This window comes from Bos taurus, chromosome 13 (genome assembly GCF_002263795.3).
Source record: "Bos taurus isolate L1 Dominette 01449 registration number 42190680 breed Hereford chromosome 13, ARS-UCD2.0, whole genome shotgun sequence".
NCBI lineage: Eukaryota > Metazoa > Chordata > Mammalia > Artiodactyla > Bovidae > Bos > Bos taurus.
The window spans coordinates 54,301,942-54,323,092 of NC_037340.1; the positions used below are offsets into that span (position 1 = coordinate 54,301,942).

The window sequence follows — 21,151 nt, forward strand, 5'->3', positions numbered from 1 at the left end:
GCAGTCTACACCTGTCTCACAGCCCACCATGTTCCCTGGGGGTCAGGTGAGCTCTCCCTGTGGCCAAAGTTGAAGTGGGGATTTCGTGGCTCCCTTCTGTGTCCCCGGGGCCCAGCCTGAGCTCAGCCAGCTTGGCATGAATGCTGGAGATGCCTGGGTGGGGCTCTTTCCATCTCCTCTTCTCTCTGGGGCGGGGTAGGAGGGATGGGGTGGGGAACTGCTGCTGGAAGGAAGGAGGAAACCAGTGTAGGGTGAAGGGCAACTTGTCTGTCCAGAGAAGCAGGAACTCAGCCTGAGGGTGGGAGGGAAGAAGGGTTTCAGGTGGACTGACGTTCCACCTGCTGAGCTGCCCCTCACCTAGTGTGTCCCTTCCCTCTCCCACCCATACGGCCACTCTGTTCGGGTCCTGCTCCTCCCTGGGGTCTAACCAGGGCCTTGTGCCCCCTCCAGGCATGGCACACTTGACCATGACTCACACTGACAGAGAACCCAGAGGCTCTCTATGACCAGGGGAGAAGGCCCAACCCAGCTGTGCCCACACCTGTGGCCCCCACCTTAACTGCCTCCATCTCTCTTGTTCAGTCCCACCTCCACACCTGTGACCTGGGGGTCCTCGTGTAGTCCTCCCTCCAGTTAGCACAGGAGGGACTGCAACCCAGGGTCTCCCTCCACCTCCAGCCTGATCCTGGCCTGGCCTGCAGGCCCCCCACGGTGCCTGGGAAGGTGAACTCCGATAGGCTGGCCACCCCCTCCTCTTCCTCCTGGGCCCTCAGCTCCAGGAGGCAGACCTCTGAGCACTTGACCTGGCCCAGGAAGCCTCAGTGATTGAGTGTGCCTGGGGCCCCATTAGGAAGGAGGCTGGTTGGTTGGGTCCCGCGAGGGCCTGGGGGCAAGTGCAGGAGGTATGGGGTGGGGGCGGGATATCCTGGACACTATGGGGTTGGTTGGCAGCAGTGCCAGGTCTGCCCTGGAGCCACCGCAGGGCGCCTCCAACTCCAGGCCTCCTGAGAAGCCGCGCCATCGCCCCTTTAAGAAGGGGATTCCGCGCCCAGTCCCTAGCTGGCGAGAATCCCCCAGAGTCCGAGTTAGAGGAGAGAGACTTGGCACAGCTATTATTCGGAGAGACGGGGCTGGGCTGGGGGACCCTGGCTGCCTGGCGGAGCTGGGCAGAGGACTGGTGGGGGCTTCGGGGCGGGACCTCGCCTGCGAAGGTCTTCAGTCTGCGGGGAGGGGTCGGGGATTGGAGGGAGGGGCCGGGGGAGAGTCCATGGGCGGGGCTGAGGTGGGATAGTGAGGAGCTGCAGGGCGTGGGCGGCTGACGGAGGGTCTGTAGTCCGGCGCGCCGGGTGGTCCCTGGTGCCGACTTTCAGAGGCGGCGCCCAAAGACAGGGCCGGTACCTTGGGCCGCTGCTCCGGCCGCTGCACTCTCATCTTTCTCTGTACTTTCCAGCTGGTGAGTGGTGACCCGTCCTCGGGCCCAGCAGTCCCAGAGCACAGGGGATCCGGACGCCGCCCCCGGCTCTCAGCTCTGCCCACTGGGTCCTCAGCAGTCTTTGCGGGCTCCTGGCTGGGCACAGCTCGGACCCACGCGCTTCTGCTGCCTTAGTTCTCCGCCGCCTGGGAGCGGGGAGTGGGAAGCCAGAGCCCTGTGCGCGACCCCGAAGGCCCCTCCTTGAGACCCGGCGCGCAGTGTGTGCGCTCCGGGGCCGGGTTGGGGGCGCGGTGCGGGACGGCCGTGGGGTGCGGAGAGGGGTCCCAAGCTGCCTCACAGGTGCTGGGGGAGCTTCTGAAAGTTGCTGGAGCAGAACAAGCCTCCAGGTCGGAGCGCCCGGTCCGAGATCTCCGAGTCCTGAGCTGGGAAGAGGCGCCGAGGCTTGCCGCGTCCACGGGTGTCCGAAATTGTGTGTGGCCCCAAGTGTGCGCACGAGTGTATGCAAGGGTATGTGTGTGTGTGAAGCCAGCACAATGAGTGACCTGAGGAGTCCCTGTTCTGAGATCTGACAGCCCCTGGGGGCCAGGGTTCAGGTGAGTTTGGGAGTGTGTATCTATCCGTGTGTTGGCCTGTCTGTGGAGAGTGTGTGTGAGCCCCGCTCTGCCCACCCTTGGCACCCCCAAGCTGGAGGAGGGCACCCCTGCCCTTTATCCTGGCCTGAAGAGTCGGGGAGTGGAGAAGAGGGTTGGAGCCCCCTTGCAGGGCTGTGCTTTCCTGTCTTTTGTGTCTGGGATTAGCGGGGCCTTTTGAATTCCAAGCTTTGTCAGAGGACTTGGGCAGTCCTCCTTCCAAGTTTCTCCTCCTTCAGTTCTGCCTTTGGAGCTTCCAGGAGCTCCTGCTGCCCAGGAGGAGGGGCCTAAAGGAAGGTGGAGGCCACTGGGCTGGGGAGGAGATGAAGGTGGGCCTCTGGGTCTCTGGTCTTAAAAGGGAAACGCTGCTTTGTGGAGTCTTTGGGTGTGCTCTCTCGAGCTGGAGGGCTGCGGAGAAGGAAGGGATTTGCTTCAAAGAGGCTGTGGGTAGGAAGTCCTCCCCACCTTGCAGAGATGGGAAGACTCATCACAGTTTGGAGATGGGGGTCCAGTCCTTTGCCTGGGGGCATGGCTGGCAGGAGGCGAGATACACAGGTCCGCCTGGGGGAAGGAAGGGATTCCTGGAGCTTCCTCCGGGGCAGGCTCTGTGCTGGGGCGGTTGGGGGAGAGGAAGTAGGTGGGCGATCTATGGAGAACTCAGGCCTGCAGAAGGCGTGAGGTCCAGGGACTGTACTGCCAGCAGCAAGGAGCCACCTCAAGCCTTGGAGCAACCATGGCACAGATGGGCACCCCACAGGCCTCTGGAGATGTGGCTGCAGCTGGGTAGGGTGTGGGGGAAGGCTGTCTAGGCTTGAGGGCAACAGGGTTTCCCTGGACACGGCTTCCTGCAGATTCTTTAGCCTCAGCCAGGCAAGTCCTAGTGCCAGGACAGAGCTGCGTCCCCACCTGACCAGTGGCCACAGCTAAGAGCAGTGGACGCCTGCAGAAGGCCTTTTGTCCTGGCCATGCCCCTGTCCCTGCTCTGCTGGGTGGAGGGGGCAGCGGAGTAGGAAGAGGCTTGACATGGTCCACCACTCAGGTCACTGTGTGTAGTGGGAGGGGGAGCAGAGGGGGAAGCCGTGGACTGAGTCCTTGGCTTTCTTTTCTCTCTTTTTCTTTTCTCTTTTTGACAAGTGTGAGAGTTTTCTTGTTACCCAACTTCAGGACAAAGGCCTGAGCATCTCAGAACCTTCTCCCTGGAGAATAGTGTGACCTTTGCGGGCTCTGAGCCCATGGAGCACCGTGGGGCCTTTTCCCAGGCTGTGCTCCAGGCTTTGTGGGAGCCAGGGCCCAGGGAAGGTTTTGAGACAGGCGAGCAGGCTGCTGGGGCACCGCGGAATGCAGAGCCTTCCAGTACCTTGGCTTGGAAACAAAGGACAGCCCCACCAGCCCTGCCTGTGCTGGCCACCCTGCCAGCTGTGGGGTATCTCTTTGGTGAGCAGACCCTGGGGACTACCCCTCAGACTTAGAGAGCCCTCAGCAGGGCTGCACAGCCAGTCCAGCCTTGGGCCTGCGTCGGGAGTGGGATGGAGGGGGGATCTGGGGCATCCTCACTTTGCCTCCCCGCTCCGTGCATGGTACCTGTTGGAGCTCAAGCAGGGCGGGTGTTCCGCCCATTGGTCAGGGCTTCTGGACACCAAGGGGAGGCCTGTGCCCAGATGGGGGCTCATTCTGTCTCTAGAACAGGTGCCGTTGGCCAGCTCTGCCCTGTGTGTGCTCGTGTGTGCTTGTGCGTGCTTGTGTGTGTGTACTCATGTGTGCACATGTGTGCTCGTGTGTGCATGTGTGTGCTCTTGTGTGCATGTGGGTGTGTGTTTCTTTTTCCTGTCCCAAGGAACTTCCCACCAGTGTGGGCTGTTCTTGCTTGGGCTCCCCCTTCTCCCTGCTCCTTTTTCACCACCTCTGATATTTGTCCCCTCATGGCAGTCCTTCCACCCACCCCTCCCTGCCCTCATCTGTGGCAGACAGTCCATGTGGCCATCCCCCTTGGAGGCTGCCAGCTTGGGGTTCAAGTCCACCCGCTCACAGCTGCCCAGTCAGGCTGGGTCAGGGAGGCAGGACCTCTGCCCTTAGATCCTCGTCTCTCTTTTCCCCAAATCTGTGTAACTGGGTAGCTTCTATGTGTGGGCCTCCTCTGGGTAGTGGGGGCCATACTAGGGGCAGCTGAGCCCTGATGGTACCAATGAGGCTCATTTAGGGCCTGGCAGTGGCCTAGCTCCAGGCAGCAACTGCAGACAGATGGAAAGACAGACCCTCTTGCTGCCCAGGCCAGCTCTGTGCGTATGCTGAGAGAACTGGGTGGTGAGACATGACCATGGCTCTAAGAGTTGAGAGATGCAGGGTCTCAGGATGCACCAGTGAAGTGAGGGTGGGGCTGGATGGCAGGGCCGGACTGCCCCCTCTACATGAGGGGCTAAGACTTTGTCTTAAGGGCATGAGTGTTCTTGCAGCTGGGTGCCCCAAAGGCCTGGGGGCTGCTGTGCCCACCTTGCAGAGAACAGGCTTCCCTGGACAGCACCCAGCAGACTGAGGAGAAGGCTTAACATCTGCTCAATCAGACCCTGAAATGTACCCTGAAACTGGCCCAGTTCGCTGCCAAGGTCTCCACTCTGTGCCATGGTTCATGGCCCTACTGACTACTTCCTCCTGCTGGGGAAGAACATTCTGGAGCCTCTCTCTGGAAGTCCTGCCCAGCCACTCTGCTGGGGGACTCCATCCCCCCGGAAATTGCCTGATGTGATTCCCTGCTTGTGGCCTGCTTCCACCTCCCCACTCCCCACTCCAGCTATTTCCTAGGGCAGAACCCAGCTTCCCAGAGGACACACTTGGAATACCCCCTCTCTGAGACCCCTTGGAAATAGCTGTCACCTCTCCGGCCAGTGCTCAGGATGCACCCATAGCAGCTGTGTCCTGGGGGCTGGCTGGGGTTCCATGAGGGCTCCAGGACACAGGCTGAGAGCAGCAGAGAAGAGCAGGGGTGTTGGGAGAGGGCCGAGCATCCTGGCTGCAGTAGGGGCTTCTGTGACCAGCAGGCCTGGTGACCACAGAGCCAATCCACACAGGCCTACCTGACTGGGCTCCATCCATTAGTGCTGGGGCCATGTGTGAGGGAGATCGCCCCTCGCCACCCTGTCCCCCTCACTCCCCTCTATCCCAACTCTGCTGCTCTTACCTCAACCCATCCAGGTCCAGTCCATCCCGGCTGTGAGAGGACTGACTTCTCCCTCTAACACCTGAGGCTGCTGAGAAGGGCTCCTCTCCCTCCTCCACCCTTCAGAGGTGGCCCCATGCCAGGGCTCCAGCCGGCAGCCCCCGCCCCACTCACTCTGGGTGGGGATGGTGAACTCGTCTCCGCAGCCCTCCTGGTGGCAGTGAGTGCTGGGTGCACAGTGGGCACATGGGGAAATTGAGGGGTGCAGTGCATTCAGTCGTACTTTCTCCTGGCAAAGAACTCAGCCTACAGACTAGGTGAGTGAATGAAGGAATGAATGAGTGAGGAAATGCTCTCTGAAGTCATTTCCAGACTTGGAGCTGGTCCATCTCCCTTGCATATAAAAGGGCAGGTTTCTTAGGCGTCTCTGATTCCCTGGCATTGGTCCTCCATCGGCTGAGCCTGCAAGGCTGGCGTCCACAATGCTGGGGTGTGGGAACACCCTGGAAGGGGAGGGCACCCCCAAGCTGTGAGAGAACCCTGCAGACATGGAGGGTGCTGATCTGGGGGCCCAAGGACGCAGTGTCCCACTTGAACTTGACCATTCTGCTCCGTGTTCACTGTTTGGCCTGACAGCCTCCTGAGTTAGAGCAGCCCCTGTGTTCTCATTATGCAGGTGAGGAAACTGAGGCCTGGGACTTGCTCAAGCAGGAATACCCCAGTGGTGATGCTTCTGGGTGCATTTGACTCATCGGGAGATTTTTGTTGAGGAGCCGAGACCACACTGGGCGCTGGATGATGGTGATCAGGCAGGAGGGAGTTCTGGGGCCCCCAGGGGTTTGCTGTCCCTCATGCAACCGCCCTGCTCCTAGGTCACTACCCAAGAGCTGCAGATGTTCAACCTCCTGGGCTACCAGTGGGCACCAATCTTGGCCACCTTCGCCTGCATTGTCGTGGTTATTCTGGGGCTCTTCAGCACCATCCAGTGCCGGCCTTCCTACATTGTGGTGGTGAGTCGGCTCTGCTCCAGCGCTTCTCCTGCAGGCAGGTGGCCTGGGATGACCAGCATGGGGAACTTCAGTGACAGTATTGTCCTAGAAGCCACTAGAAAATCTGGAAAGGCCAGGATTTCAGCTGCACAGACCCGCAGGCTCAAACCTTCCAGAAGCCTGGACTTCTGAGTTCTGACATGGAAATTGTAGCTTCAGGAAAGCTTCTGGGAAACTGAGCTGCAGGGCACCAGGGTGGGATTGAAACCCAGAATGTTCCAGCAGCACTTCCCCTGCCCTGCCACCATCCTGTACCCACCTCCCCCCACCTCCCTGTTGGTGGAAGAAGCTCAGAGGATGTGCAGGAGATTTTGCAGCAAGCAGAGCAGCATTTTGCTTCAGTGTAGATCAGAATTGTTGGTCTGGGCCAGGATGTGCAGCAAACACTGCTCTAAAGGCCCAGGTGCGAGCTCCCAGGCTTCGTGACCACAGTCCTTGTGGCAGGTACTCAGCTCGGCGCCGTGGCACAGACCAGCCTGAGCAGTACAGCAGAGAGGGCCAGGGCTGAGTCTCAGTAAAACTGGGTGCCAACTGGCAGCCCTCCCCCTGCAGGCAGCTCTTCATGGTGATCTTTGGGGTGGATTTTGGGGGTGCTCTGGAGTTCAGGCCACACATGCTCTCGCTGATTATTGGTCTACGTGGCATGGGCCACAGGCACCCCTGGGCCAGGACACTGAGCTCAGAAACTGCTCTGTGCTGGCTTCCCCAACCAGCTATTCCCATCTCCTGGGTGCACCCCCTACCCACAGGGAAGCAGGAGCCCTGTCACCCCATCAGCACAGTGTGGGACCTGCCCCTGGTAGGCTGGAGGAGGCCTCCTCCAAATGGAGCACCCTGGTCTTCAGACTTGGGGAGCAGAGCCCCCCACCCTGCAGAGGCTTTGTTCTCCAAGGGCATGGTGCAAAATCAAGCTCCCGCCCCAAAGAGCTGGGCTCACCCCACCCCTGTCCTCCCCTGTCTCAGTAGTAGGCAGTGTGGGCAGCCACCTGGATGGCCTGGAATGTCTTGATTATCTGCATCTACTTGGACGTGGGGACCTCTCAAAGGTGAGTGAAGTTGTAGGAAACTCGTGTAAATGGAGGGGTCTTGGCCAGCCCCAGGGGCACTGGGCATGTTCGCTTGTTTATCGCCTGTTTCTCCCATAGAGGCAGCAGCTGGGTCTGTTTATGGTTGTGTCCCCTGCACCCTGAGCAGCCCTGGCTCACAGCAGCGACAGTAAATGTTTGGAGAAAGACCCGTGATCTGATGGATGGATGAGGGGTTGTGGGTATTGGTGGGCAAGTGGTCTCCAGCTGGGAGAAGGTGCACCAAGGAAGGCTTTCTGGAGGAGGGGGCCTGGGAGCCTGGGAAGCACCTGGAAGGAGAGGCAAGGCTGGGGAGCAAGAGCAGAGAGACTAGCCTTTGCAGAGGGATGCAGGTGGGAACACTACCCGGGTGGTCAGACAGACAGGATGCTGTCCTCCTGCCCACCCTCTGGACTGCTCCTTCAAGTGCTCATAAAGCCCCTGATCCCTCTACGGGTTGGGGGGCAACTCATCTAAGCTGCGTTCTGCTGGGAGTATCCATGTGAGCGAATCCTGCCTATGCAGCTCATTGGAGCACGTCACATGAAGTGCTGTGTTTCATCCTTGCCCGAAGCTCAGAGGGGAGTCTAAGAGGCAGGAATGGGGCGGGCAGCATGGCAGGCAGTGGGGTAGATGGCCCCTGCTTCATGGGACCACACTGGGACAGCAGTGGGGGGACAGATGTTAGTTCCAACATACCTGAAACGGCAGCATTGGCCAGAGATGCGGAGGGGCCCAGGGCACAGCAAGTGTGTGTCCTGGGCAGCGAGGTCTTCCTGCAGGAGAGGATGTAAGCTGGAGTCCATGGCGAGCACAGTAAGGCCTTCCCTACAGGGAAAGGCTGGGAGGGCCTTGGTGCCCCTGTCCCCAAAAGCAAACCCCTTGCTGTGCTCAGGGATCCCATCTGGACTGCTGTGGGGGGCGGGGGGCAGGCTGGTAGTGTCCCTGGCACTCACCCAGTTGGTCCCACCTCCTCGCCTCAGGAGGTGAGTGACTTCCTGACCTCAACCTCTCCTGGCAGCCGTCCTGGTAGTATGAGCATGGCCTGGGCTGTGTGCACAAGGAACCAGCGGCTGGCCTGGGTCCTCTGGACAGACAGCCATCCTGGAGTATGGCCACATGGAGGCCCTGCACAGCACCCTGCAGACCCTGCTGGTGGTGAGCATGGGGGAGGGAAGGCGGGGGGAGGGGTGCACCGTGGCCTCTGCCAGGGCAGGAAGCCCCTCCTCACCCCATCCCTGCTGAGAGGTTAAGGAACCACACCACCACCCCCTCCTCTGTGGCCTGGGCTACCTGCTCTGTGAAGTGGTCTCAGAACCAACCCTGACCCCAGGGTCAGTGTGAGGATAACCCAAGGAGACAGAACCTGAAGCTTCTGAGGATGCTGTGGGGCCAGGCGGGCATGTGGGACCCTCCACGAGGGGCATTGAGACCAAGGCTCCTGCAGCCCTCTCCCTGCCCCGTAGGCAGCGTGGCAGGTGAGGAGCCTGAGAGCGTCCCAATGGCCTCCTCCAAGTCAGAGACTCTGTTTCCATGCCTGATGGTTGGTCCTGGAGCCAGGGGTAGCAGGGGAGCCCTAGCCTGGCCTGCACACTGGCTGCTTTTCTCCTCCTGCAGTGTTGAGAGTAGAAGTGTAGATTCTCCAAATAAAAATACATAATGCCCAGTTAAAGTTGAATTTTAGATAAACAGCAAGTTTTAGTGTAAGTGTGTTCCATGCTATGTTTGGGACATACTTACACTAAAAACAGTTTTATTGTGTATCTGAAAATCAAAGGTAATTGAGCATGGGGTATTTTGTCTGCAGCCCCAGGAAGCGATTTGATGGGAAGGGCTGGGAGCAGGCTGGGCCAGTACCAGGCAACCTGGGCTGACTCCAGGGCTCGAGGCAGGACAGGTGTGGCCACCAGAGGTCGCTAGTCAGACCTGGTGGCTCCTGACTCCCTGGTGCACACAGTGGGTCAACAGTAGGGGGTCTGGGTGGATGCTGGGTTTACAACATGTATGCTCTGCACCAGCAGGTGACATTGGAAACTGAATTCCAAGTCCAGGGCCTTCCCTGGCAGAGAAAACAGGACAGTTTGGGTGCCTTGTGAGCGTCTGGGGCTCCCTCTCCTGCTCTCACAGGACCTGCAGGGAATTAACCTTTGGGACACCTGGGTGCTGCCCCAAGGACACAGAGTTGCCCCTCCGTCAGGGGCTGGGACCCTCTCCCCCCACCACCGTCCCTCACTGAGGCAAAAAGAGAGCCCTGGTGACCCCAAAACTGTGGGAACCCAGGTGCATCCCTCGAAAAGGGAAAGAACCACTTGATAAGGATACACTTGGATAAGGATATAGTTTTCAGAGCTTCTTGAAGTCACATACATAAACTGTGAACAGGAAGCAGGAGGGAAGCTGGAAGAGAAGGAAGGAGGATTCTCCCGGGTGTTTCTGATTGCACATGACAGCAGAGACGGAGCCTCCTCACTTTTATCCTTCATCCCTGGGGATGGGGTTTCTTTTTTAACATTCTTTTTAAAATAATTTTATTTATTTTGTTTTTGGCTGTGCTGGGTCTTCGTTGCAGTGCACAGGCTTCTCATCACCGTGGCTTCTTTGTTGCAGACCACAGGCTCTAGTGTGCACGGGCTTCAGTAGTTGTGGTTCCCCGGCTCTAGGGCACAGGCTCAATAGTTGTGGTGAACGGGTTTACTTGCTCCGTGGCATGTGGGATCTTCCCAGACCAGGAATCAGGCTCATGTCTCCTGCATTGGCAGGCGAATTCTTTACCACTGAGTCACCAGGGAAGCCTCATTTATAAAATTTAATTTCATATTGAAGTATAGCCTGGAGAATCCCATGGACAGAGGAGCCTGGTGGGTTACAGTCCATAGTGTCGCAAAGGGTCAGACATGGCTGAAATGAGTTAGCATTCACACACATAGCTGATGTACATATACAATGTTGCATTGGTTTACAGCGTACAGCAAAATGGTTCAGTTATACACATAGGTATGTCCTTTCTTTTCCAGATTATTTTCCTGAGTAGGTTGTTACACAATGTTGAGTAGTTCCCTGTGCTGTGTAGTAGGTCTTCAGTGAAAAATACCTCTAAATACCACTTAGTGCTCTGCTGTTTGCTCTTGAGGACCCGGGAGACACAGACCCTTGACTGCACAGTCAGGGCTGGGGAGCGAGGATGGCAGGTCCAAGAGCCCCATGGAGGAGCTGGGCAGGATCCCGAGGTGGGACAGGAGGGGCATTGGGAGGGCAGAGGTGTGGCAGACAAGGTGGCCTCCCCCTGCGCCCCGCCTGCCCGCCAAGGAGGAGCAGGGCTGCAGTGACGAGGTTTTCAGCACCTTGGCCAGCTCTCTGGTGAGGCTGTTGGGAATGGCAGCTAGGTTTGCCTTTCCATGGCAAGCAGATAGACACAGCAGAAGCCCCTGACCTGCTGTCTGGGAGGATGGGCTTCTGAGCCCTTCAAGCTCCAGCTCCTCCTTCAAGGCACACGGGGCATCGAGGAAAGCTGTTGGGCTATACTGCATGAAGAGAATAAGACACAAAGGTTAAGCAACCCCCTGAGGTCTCACCACTGATGATGAAAGGCAGCCTCTCCTTCCTGTGGCCTTTGCTCCTGAAGCTGTACTGCTGGCCGCCTTCAGGTCCCCCGCCCCCACTCCCCGCTGTGGTTGCCCCACAAACAGACTCCACCACCCTCTCTGAAACCTCCTTTCTGCTTGTTCCCCTGATCAGTCAAGGTCCCAGCAAGACAAAGATGATACACTCAGCTGAGATTAATTTCTGGGGGCTGGTGAAGGGGGTGTTCCAAGGGCAGGTACCATGTCAGGGACCCCATGGGATAGCCTCCTCCTCTGGGGCTCATGGCTGACCTGCCGCAGCCCTGGCCTGAAGGGATGGAGAGGAGTTGTGCAGATGGAGAAGGGGCTGGGGGATACAAGCCATGCTTCTCCCCTCCCCCTCCCTCCAGTTTCCTGCTGGACCCCCCAGGGGCCACCCCAAGCTAGAGGGCGGGGGTGGACATTGTCCATAGCACGCAGGATGGGGAACGTGGAGGGAGCCTCTGTGGGAAGATTGGGGCACCTCAGAACCTCACTCTGTGCTGTGTCTTCTGGGTTGAGACCACTGCTTGCTGTGGGGGTGACCAAAGATGATGATGATGCCCCGGAAACGTAGGGCTGACCTCCAGGGCAGGGAGCAGCCTGGGCCACCTCTCAGATCCCTAGCTTCTGTAGAAGAAGCTTCTCCTGGTATTCTGCGAGCACACAGGGCTGTGGACCTTCCACAGGACCCTGTAGCCTCAAGATGCATTTTGTTGCCTGCTCCTCAGGTGGCGCTAGTGGTAAAGAAGAACCTTCCTGCCAGTGTGGGAGACATAAGATATGTGGGTTCAATCCCTGGGTTGGGAAGATCTCCTGGAGGAGGGCATGACAACCCACTCCAGTGTTCTTGCCTGGAGAATCCCACGGACAGAGGAACCTGGAGGGCTACAGTCTACAGGGTCGCAAAGAGTTGGACACGACTGAGGTGACTTAGCATGCACACACGCCAGGCTGCCCTGTGTATCGTCTGTCAGCCCTGGCTGAGGATCAGAGCTGGGCCCCCTCATTCTCATCAGAAAGGATGCAGTAAACGCCAGGCATGGGGGAACTCCTCCCCTCTCCACCCCATGCTTACCATTGCCCAGGCTCGGGTGCCACTGGCCTTGTCCCATCTTAGCTGGAGCCCTGTCTCCTGTGGTGGCCCTGGTGCCTGGTGGTCTGTGGGGGTTGAACGCAGGTCTGCCCTCTTTGCCCTGAAGTCTGAGCATCCTTTGAGGAACCCAGCTGATGAACTTGTGTCCCGCCAAGCCCTCACCACCTGCAGGGCAGCAGCCTGCCCCACCCACTCTGCCCAGAATTGCCTGCTGCACCAAGTCCTCAGTCTGTCTCCCCTGTGCTGTTGTGCGGACTGTGAACTTGGCTGACTTGAAGCTTCTCTACTGCGGCTTTCCAGGGGGAAGAAATCCAGTAGTTGTCTGCTTACAGTGAGAGGCCCCAGGGAGGATGGCCTGGCTATAACAGGGAGTCAACCCAGGGGACATCCTGGCTGTGGCCATGTGCCTCCCAAGTCATCTCCCTGCATCTTACTCCTCGTTCAAGCAGGGGCTTGATCACTTTCCTGACTCACTCATCCACTGACCGCCCTCGCCCCTCTCAGCCCTCACCCACAGGGATGCATGTGCCGGCTCCGCTAGGGAATGGACACCATCTGGAACTCCAGAGCTGAGGAGAGCTGAGGAGGCTGGCATATCACCCTGCTTGTTCCGAGTTACAGACCACATGGAGGAGGAGGCCAGTGGGCAGTGGCCACATGGTTAGGATGCACTGAGGTCCATGCCCCACGAAGATGTGAATACATCTCCCAGGGCTTCAGTCTGAGGGACCTCCCCATGTCTTTCAGCTCATGGGCTTCATCTGTGCCTACCATGTGGTCAGTGTGATCACCAAGGAGGAGGACAGCTGCAAGTGTGTGACCACTAGCCTCCTGCAGAATCCCATTACTGACCTGCTGGCCCCGCCAGGCAGTGGAGGAGGAGAAGAGAGGCTGCAGACTGGCCACAGAGGCCTGAGAGCTGGCCTCTTAAAAGAGTCCCCAAGCCCTGGAGGTTCTGGCCTACGCAGAGATGGGGAGGTCTGGGGCTGTGGGCACCAGGGGTCAGCACACCCCAAGTTCCCCTGGTCTGAGGGTTTCTGTGCTGCAGGGCTGGCCCTGCAATCCCTACAGTTGTTGCAGGCAGAAGGCTGAGCCCTGACCAGCAGAGGAAAAGCCCTCTCACTCCCCCTTGCAGAGGGCAGCTGGCCCCACTTCAGGCCCTAGTGCTGGGGGGACACATTTGAGGAGTGCAGGCACATCCCCCATCTGAGAATGCTCTCGACTTTCCTCTGATTTGCATCATGAACACTCAGGTGTTCTTGCTGACCTGACCACCCCAGGCTCTGACGGGTTCTCACAAGGATGAGAGGGGCTGGGTGTACCCAGGGGGCCCAGGGCTCCTATGGGCAGAAACTTCTCTGGATCTGAAGCACAATTCAGAGCCTCTGTCCCTAGAGGTCAGGAGGGAGTGGCTGTGAAGTTGGCGGGCCGAGTGTCCTCAGAAACCAGATTCGCTCAGGGACCAGCCTCCAGGTACCCTGCCCCTTGGTGTTGGGTGGCCCAAAACAATCGCTCAGCCCACAGCCAACTGGGAGGAAACAGAAGGAGCTTCCTGTATTGGTTACAGTAAAATATTTTCGGTCAGGCGACAGCCCTGGGGTTCAGCTTGGCCCAGCAGGCCCTGGCCGCCCACACTCCGTGCAGTCACAGCTTTGAGGCACCAGGACTAGGGGAGCCCAGCAGGGCAAGGGGCAACCCCCTGCTGAGAGGCCAGTGTCCTGTGAAACCCTTCGCCAAGTGGGAACCCCACCCTCCAGTCTGGGCCGCTCCTGCTGCGGTGTCATCACCTGAGTGTTTGCATTCGGGAACTTCTCTGCTCTGCCATCCTGTCCATCATTTGGGTTGTTTATTTGGGTCTTGGTTTCTTTCAGTTGATTTCATTGGTGGATTTGACCCATTTCCTCTCTACCACGTCAATGAAAAGCCTTCCAACCTCTAGTGCGAGCAGGCATCCTGTAAGGACAGCTGCAGAGACTGCCCACTGGCCTGGCCACCCCAGAGCGCACAGCCACCAGGCTCCTCTCCTGGGGGAGACCTCACTAGGCATCTGTCTGTCTGTCTCTCCATCCATCATCCATCTGTTTGTCCATCCCCCACTTTCCTGAGATCTGCTCCGAGTTGACTTTGGGCTGAGTGCAGGGCACAGAGGCTGAGGGGACACTGAGAGGCCTCCACCCAGGAGAATGACCTGCTGACTTTCCTGGGTCTCCCTGTGGCAGGAAATTTATGTATTTGGCTGCGTTGGGTCTGAGTTGCGGCACTAAGGGTCTTCATTTCCTCATGCAGGATGTTCCATGTGCGGGCTCAGCAGTTGTGATGCACAGCTTAATTGCTCCATGGCACGTGGGATATTAGTTCTCCCACCAGGGATTGAACCCACGTCCCCTGTGTTGCAAGGTGGATTGTTAACCACTGGACCACCGGGGAAGTCTCCTGTGGCAGGAAATATGTGTGTTTGCTCCCTTTGAAGGATCAGACTTCTTCCCTCTTGTAAAGTGATGTCCGCAGCCCTGCAGCCCCCAGGCCTCTAGTAGGGGTGCCTGTACTATGGGCCTCCCTCCTCTGAAACGGCCTTTGCCACAGGCCTTGTCCCACATGGAATCCTGAAAGTGGGGTCAGAAGAGGCGGTTGATAGCCCTCCTGGTAAAGCTGTACTTCCTCTATCCCCACCAGGCCCATGGAGAAAAGCTTCCCCTTCAGGGCCACACGTGCAACCATCCCCTAGGGACCCTGACCCTGTTGGCAGCCCCCAGCCCTTCTACCCTGTAATTAAGGCCCCATGTCAGCCAAGGGCCATCAGAATTAGCAGGCGTTTAGCTCCCATCATGGGGTAGAGACCTAGTTCAGGCCCTCAGGCCAGGGCAGGGTGTATGGAAGTCGATGACCCAGGGCACACAGCCTGGGAGAGCTGGCCGGGCTGGACAGGCTTCTGGGGTTTCCCTCCAGCCGTGGAGCTGGGGTGGCCAGGAGAACCCAGGGTGAGCCTCTAACCTCACTCCCAGCCCTGTGGCTCAAACCTGAATGAGGTGTCTGTAGCCAAAGTCAGCTCTGCAGGGACAAGGCCCCCAGCTGCCTGCAGGAGGAGCCCTGTCCAGTCCAGGGCGGGCCTGGCTGAAGTCCAGCCCCTCCCCCACCCCACCCAAGGCCAGGACACCCTCCCCTTCTTGGGTTTTGTCCACATGGCAGCACCTTTCTTCCTCATCTCTGACCTTGCCCACCCCTCACCTCACTCCCACAGGCCCCCACAAGTGAAGAGCAGCCACCCCGCCCCGGGACCTCCAGCCTGTGACCTGTCGTGGATGACAGGAGACTCCCGGCTGCAGACCCTCCCACCCCCATGGCCCTGCAGGTGCCCCAGGGTCTAGAAACTGTACATGAACCAGGGCAGCAAGGCCAGTGCCAGGCCGGGGATGGCTGCAACCTCTGAAGAGTTTGTTGCTTCCTTTTTCTAAAGAAAACAAACAAAAAAAAAGACACAAGAGAAAACCTCATTGCTGGCCTCAGTAGCACTGAGTCGCACTCCATCCACGGCATGCCTGGGGTGGCTGTTCAAGGAACCCCCTCCCTCAGGTGCCCTTCCCAGGGCAGCCAGACCCCCAAAGGCTGCACACACCCATGCTGGGGGGAGGGGCTGGCCAAGGGGACCACAAGACAGGGCAAGTGTGACCCCAGCACGAGGGTCAGTGTGAGCACATAGTGACCCCACTGAGCTCTGTGGGAGTTAGGGTTAGGGTCACAGGTGCTGTGGCTGGTGGGACCCCCGAGGTGGGGGCTGGGCTTGCCCAGGAGCCCACAGGGCAGGGGCTTCCTGGTGACAAGTGGAGGACACTGTCCTCCAGGGTACACAAGCCCCCAGGGTGCAATCGTCCTAGTATGTCCCAAGGTGCCCACCAGTGGAGGAGAGAGGAACCTGCCTCCAGATCACCGGCCCTGCCGGACTTGGTGGACAATTGCAATTTCAGTTTCAGAAGCAGCCCAGGCCAGTCCATTCTAAAAGTCCTAAAACATTGAGACGATAGCACGAGAAACGGGGAGGGGAAAGGGGAGGGTAAGGGGAGGGAGGAATGGCCTGGAATGGACCTGACCGGCTGTGCTGCCCTGCTGGTGAGGCCAGGCGAGAGGGGGCAGGGTGGAGGGGAGGGGGCTGGGTGAAGGGGAGGGCGCTGGCGGTTCTGGAACAGAGGCTGCTGGGCACTGTCCAGGGAAAACCCATGCTTTATTTTGACTCTTCTGAAGCATCCATGCTTGGGTAAAACAGCCCCAACCTCCCCATGCCAAGCCGCCCGCAGCTCCATCTTCCACACAGAACTGGTCAGTGGTGGACCCCAGCTCAGGGCCTCAGCTCACAGGTCCTGGTGGGGAGAAGGGCCAAGTCCACAGCTCAAGGTGCTTCTCCATGCAGCTGGGGTCTCTCAGCCCCCAGGGAGTTCCCTTGCCTGCCACTTCTCCCCCACTGGAAGATTCTTGGAGAGATCTTGGGGCTCAGTGGCCTTTGGGAACCCTGGAGGGTCACGGCTCCTGCCCCCAGTGAACATCGGAGTGTCATGGACCCCTCCCCCACCCGCTGTGCATTTCTATCAGGCCTCAGCTCCCAGCTTGAGATCCTCATCGGGGTCTTGTGCTCAGGAAGACCCCAGCCCTTCCTCCTGACAAGGGCATCCTGCTTTTCTCCATGTGCCTCCAAGGCAGTCCTCCTCTTGGCCTGGCTGCCACCCTGCATGTCCAGCTGGACAGGAGGCTTTATCCCCTTGACCACTAGGAAAACCAAGGCAGAGAGGAGCCCAAGCAGAGTGGTCATGGCTCCCCCGGGGTGGTGTGTTGAGAAGGACTCATAGCAAGTCTCTGAGCATCAGGGGAAGGGATGGGGTTGACCTGCGATGTCTGCCGGGGCCAGGGATTGGGGAAAGAGGTGCTGCCTCCTGCCACCCCCATCCCCGCAGGCGACTGCAAGTCAGGACCACAGGAGCTGCACGCTCACCTGGCCTAGGACAGGAAGGTACGCACGCAGCTGCGGATGGGGGCCCTGCAGATGGGGCACTGCTGCAGGCTGGGTGCGCACTCGGCACAGGCCAGGTGGCCGCAGGGCACGAAGACGACGCCCACTGTGCGGTCCAGGCACACCCTGCATGTCCGCTCCTCCCGAAGGCGCCGCAGCTGCTCCTCTGCGTCCTGCGCTCCTCCCGGTTCTCCCCTGGGGGGACCTGTGACACCATGCCCACACCTTGACCTCTGCCCTCTGTACTGGCTGAGGGGCAAGGCAGGCCAAACAGGGAGTGCCCACCCCCACCGTGGAATGCAGGATGGCCAGCACCACCCAACCCCAGATGGCTCTCACCCTCAGCTGACTCCAGGGCACTCTCCACCTGAGCCTCTATTCTGGGTGTGAGCAGCTCAGGCGCTGGGGGGACAGGAGCTGTGGGCAGTTAGAACAGACGTGAGGTTCCCGGGGGACCTGAGGCCCGGCCCCCAGCCGGGCCCACAGGCAGGGTCTAGCCCCAGCTCCCCCGCCCGCAGCGCACCAGTGTCCCAGAGTCTACTTTCCACCAGGACTCTGCCCGCCCAGCCCCTTGTGCAGTGGTGATGGACGCTGTGTGCCCGGCACCATGGGGGCAGCAGGGGCATCTGTGCCCAGAGGAAATAAGGAAGGAGAGGTAGGCCGTGCCCAGAGACAGGAACATACCTCTGGCCCCCACCACCCGGCCCCGGTCCTCTTCCTGGAGCAGGTCGGCTACCAGCTGCGACGTGGACATGCCAGTCGGCGCCACCTGGTGGTACTTGCGCTGCAGCAGCCCTTGCACTTGGCCCGGCCTGAAGCCCATGCGAAGCACGGCCTGGACTGCTGGGCACTGGCTCCATGCCGGCCACTCCTGGCCGCCCCCCACATCTGCAAGGCAGAACGAGGGGTGCTGGGCCAAGGACAGGCAGGGGCTGTGGCCTCAGGGTCCCAGCAGAGGCAGCGGCCAGCCGCTGTGGCCCGTCAGCAGGGCCACGTCGTCAATACAAGGGGCCCTGGCACCATCGCGGCCGCTGCCTCTGTGTCCAGAGCTGTGTTCCCAGGGCCTTTGTCAGAGGTGCCACGCACAGGGAAGACGCAAACCTGGTCACCGAAGCTGACTAAGAGCCGGGTACTGCTCCCAGGGTGGCACACAGACTCTTGTTTGATCCCAAGTGAGGTTGGCACCAGGCCCACTTCACAGCTCAGGGCACTGAGGCTCAGGTAGCACAGTATGGACCCAAGCCTGGAGCCCCTCAGACCCTGGGCACCGACAGAGCAGAGGGCCGGACTCTGTGTGATGGGGGCAGCGATCAGTCAGCTCTAAGGCATGGTTGGCTGATGGCAGCCTTTCCCGCTATGCCCCTCTGCCAGTCTCAGGACTGGCCATGCCCACGGCAGCCAGTTCAGGGGTAGTAGGGTCTTTCCCAGAGCCCTGGATACACGCACAGTGCCTGTGTGAAGCCCCCCAGTGAAGCAAGCCCAAGCAGCACACCCGCAGGCCCGGCCAAGCAACCTTCCCTCTCTTGCTGTCCTTCAGGGAGCGCACCCAGTGGAGCCGCCATGGTGTGGGCCAGAGGTGCCAAGGGAGCCAGCACAAGCCACGCATCCCCGCTCACCTGAGGGGGTGGCAGGACCCACATCTTCTGGTTCCTCCGACCTGTCCTGGAAGGAGTCAGAGAACCCCTGTGCCCCGAGCAGGAGGAGGAGCAGGGGTGGGGCAGGCCCCTCACCACCACCCCCTGAAGCCCTAAGGGCAGGAAGTACTCACCCAGGAGCCCGGTGGGCAGCAACAGGACTCCTGAACCCTGCAGACAAAGTCCCTTCCTTTTGTCCGGAGCAGGAATTCACACCTGAGGAAAGCGGGTTCAGAGGCCCCATGACAGCCTAAAGGCTTGGGCTGTCAGAGGACCCCACACTGTCCAGGTTGAGCCCAGGGACCCCCGCTTCCCCCCGGGTGGTGGGCTTGCTGGGAAGCTGTTTTGGAGACAGAGTCTTGAACATCAAGGGAGACATAGAAGTGCTGTCCCCAGAGAGTCCCCCCATCATGGTTCCCTGAGACACCCTGGGACTAGGGAGGGGAGGCGGTACCTGGGGAACCACCTGGCATGCTCGGTCCAGGGGTCGTCGCCTCGCTCCCAGCTCTGCAGACCCCCGTAGCAGAAGAAGCACCTCACCTTGTCCTGCTGGCCTGGGGTGGGGCCGAGACACTGGTCTTGACCACACTGGGACCCTTGTATGGCCAGGAGTTTCCCCCCTGGGCTGGGGTCAGGGCTCCCAGGTGCCTTTCCTTCTAGGGTAGGGCTCTCGGGGGTTATTTGTGAGCCTTGGGGGCTCCCACTGACCTTGGCCATCACTTTGCTTGGCATTCTCCTTGGAATTCACGTGCACTCCGTTTCTCAAAGGTGGGATGGGGGGGGGTACCATGCTTGGGGCACTTGCCAGGATGCAGGTGGGTGTTGGGGAAGGGAAAGTAGGGGGAGCCCTGGGGCCCTCACCCTGCACCTCTGCCCCAGGTGCCCCCTCTTAGGATGGATTCCCAGTGATGGAAAGAAGGGGGGCTGTGTGCTTCCAGGCTTGGTTTTAGTGGCTCACAACTCCCTAAACGGGAACAGGGACCTCATCTCTCTACCCCTGTGGCCGTCACCCCTGCCTTACCCCCTACAATCAACAGATTTGGAGCAGAGACCTCAGATTGGGGGCTGCTACAGGCATCCCACACCACCAGCCCTCTGAGAGCTCTCTCTGGACCCCAGGGCCAGCGGATACCCCACACCTCCCGTTCCTCCTCTTGGCACCTCCGACACCAACACTGTCCCCCCAGCACAGGTCTAACTGCTCCATGCTGTTCTGGTGTCTCCCCAGGCCTGAAGCACAACAGAGACTGCAGGGCAGGGAGCAGGTGTAGAAGGGCTGTGGGGCCCCCCGGGACTCACCGGTGTGGAAGAAGCCGGCAGCAGCCAGCAGCTCCGGCGGCACCACGGCACTCAGCGGCCAGTCGTAGAAGGAGGCCAGCCGCAGCTCCTCTGAGCCCATCCCGGGGAAGGCGGGCCTCGGGGCCAGGGCAGCACCATCTTCCTCCTCCTCCTCTGCCAGGGGGCGCAGCTGGCCCAGGATCTGCCCATCCATGTGGTCCCGGCCTCCCCAGGACAGGGCACTGTCAGTGCCCTGGCCCTGGGGGTTGCACAGAGAGTGGGGTCCATGTTGCCCCCGAGTGGGACGGCTGCCAGCTGCCCAGTGGCTTGGCTCTGGGCCATAGCACCAGCACTTGGTCCTGTCCTCAAGCCCCATAACGAAGACAGCAGCCCCGACGAGTTCTGACGAGTGATGGACCTGGGCAGTCAGTTCGGGAATGTGCTCAGCCAGCCCGCCCGTCTCCTGACCCCTGTGTCTTGCTGGGGGACAGCAGTGGCCTTTACTCCAACAGTAGGGCAGTCACAGTCCTGCCCCCCGATACCCTGGGTGGGGGAGCAGCCAGGGGCCGCTGGGGCCCGCCACTTTCTGGAAGGGGCCAGCGTGGCAGCCCGTGTCACATGCTCGCTGCAGCGGGATTGTGTCACGGGGCCCCTGGCGGGGGCCTCAGCAGCAAGGCCACCACAGTGGGGGCAGCGGCTCTCACTATCCTCTGCAGGGCAGGGTGGGGTCTCTGCACAAAGGGAGGGACTAGAGCAGAGGGACCCCTCCCAAGGCAGCAGAGGGCTGGTTCTGGCTCTGGGACCTTAGTGGGGGAGGGGCAGGGGTGGGTTATGCTCCCTGTTATGCTCGGGTTATGCTTCTGGTTCCTGGGCTGGGAGCCAGGGGGCCTCTGAAAGCAGAAGGTTCCAGATAACAGTCAGTGCTGCCTGGGGAGGGGAGGGCAGCACCCACTACAGGGACATGGGGCAGCCACGGACCCAGGGGCGCCTAGTGAAGGGCTGGGCCTGGGTTCTGGAGTGAATTACCTGGATGTTCTCAGAACCCTGGAGCCCAAAGGGGCCCAGGCCATCCCTGTGCCTGGTCCAGCTGGGCAGGAGGCCCTCAGCAGGCCATGCAGTGGCTCCTGCCCTCAAGCCTTGAAGGTTCTGTCTCCTCCCTCAGCCTTAGCCTCCGAGGGATCCGGAGGGGGAGCCACACACAGTAAGGTCAGTCTTCCCATTTG

General features: G+C 60.0%; 1 protein-coding gene across 1 annotated transcript; it reads right to left on the reverse strand.

Annotated features, from left to right (window-relative positions):
* Positions 1–16,767: 16,767 nt before the first annotated feature.
* BIRC7 (baculoviral IAP repeat containing 7) lies at positions 16,768–20,368 on the reverse strand. Its single transcript, XM_059892791.1, has 6 exons — positions 19,950–20,368; positions 19,105–19,204; positions 18,785–18,866; positions 18,633–18,699; positions 17,701–17,904; positions 16,768–17,350 (listed from the first exon to the last, which is right to left on the reverse strand). The coding sequence occupies exons 1-6, from the start codon at positions 20,302–20,304 to the stop codon at positions 17,004–17,006; spliced, it is 1,155 nt and encodes a 384-aa protein (XP_059748774.1). The 5' UTR covers positions 20,305–20,368; the 3' UTR covers positions 16,768–17,003.
* Positions 20,369–21,151: the final 783 nt, after the last annotated feature.

Excerpts from the sequence above, each read along its gene's own strand:
- BIRC7 (XM_059892791.1), bottom strand. The coding sequence starts at position 20,304 with ATGGGGCTTGAGGACAGGACCAAGTGCTGGTGCTATGGCCCAGAGCCA. Across the intron at positions 18,700-18,784 it reads GCTGCCCACCGGGCTCCTGG|GGGTTCTCTGACTCCTTCCA; the intron begins GTGAGTACTTCC and ends CTCGGGGCACAG. Across the intron at positions 17,351-17,700 it reads CCGGGTGGTGGGGGCCAGAG|AGCCATCTGGGGTTGGGTGG; the intron begins GTATGTTCCTGT and ends GCTGAGGGTGAG.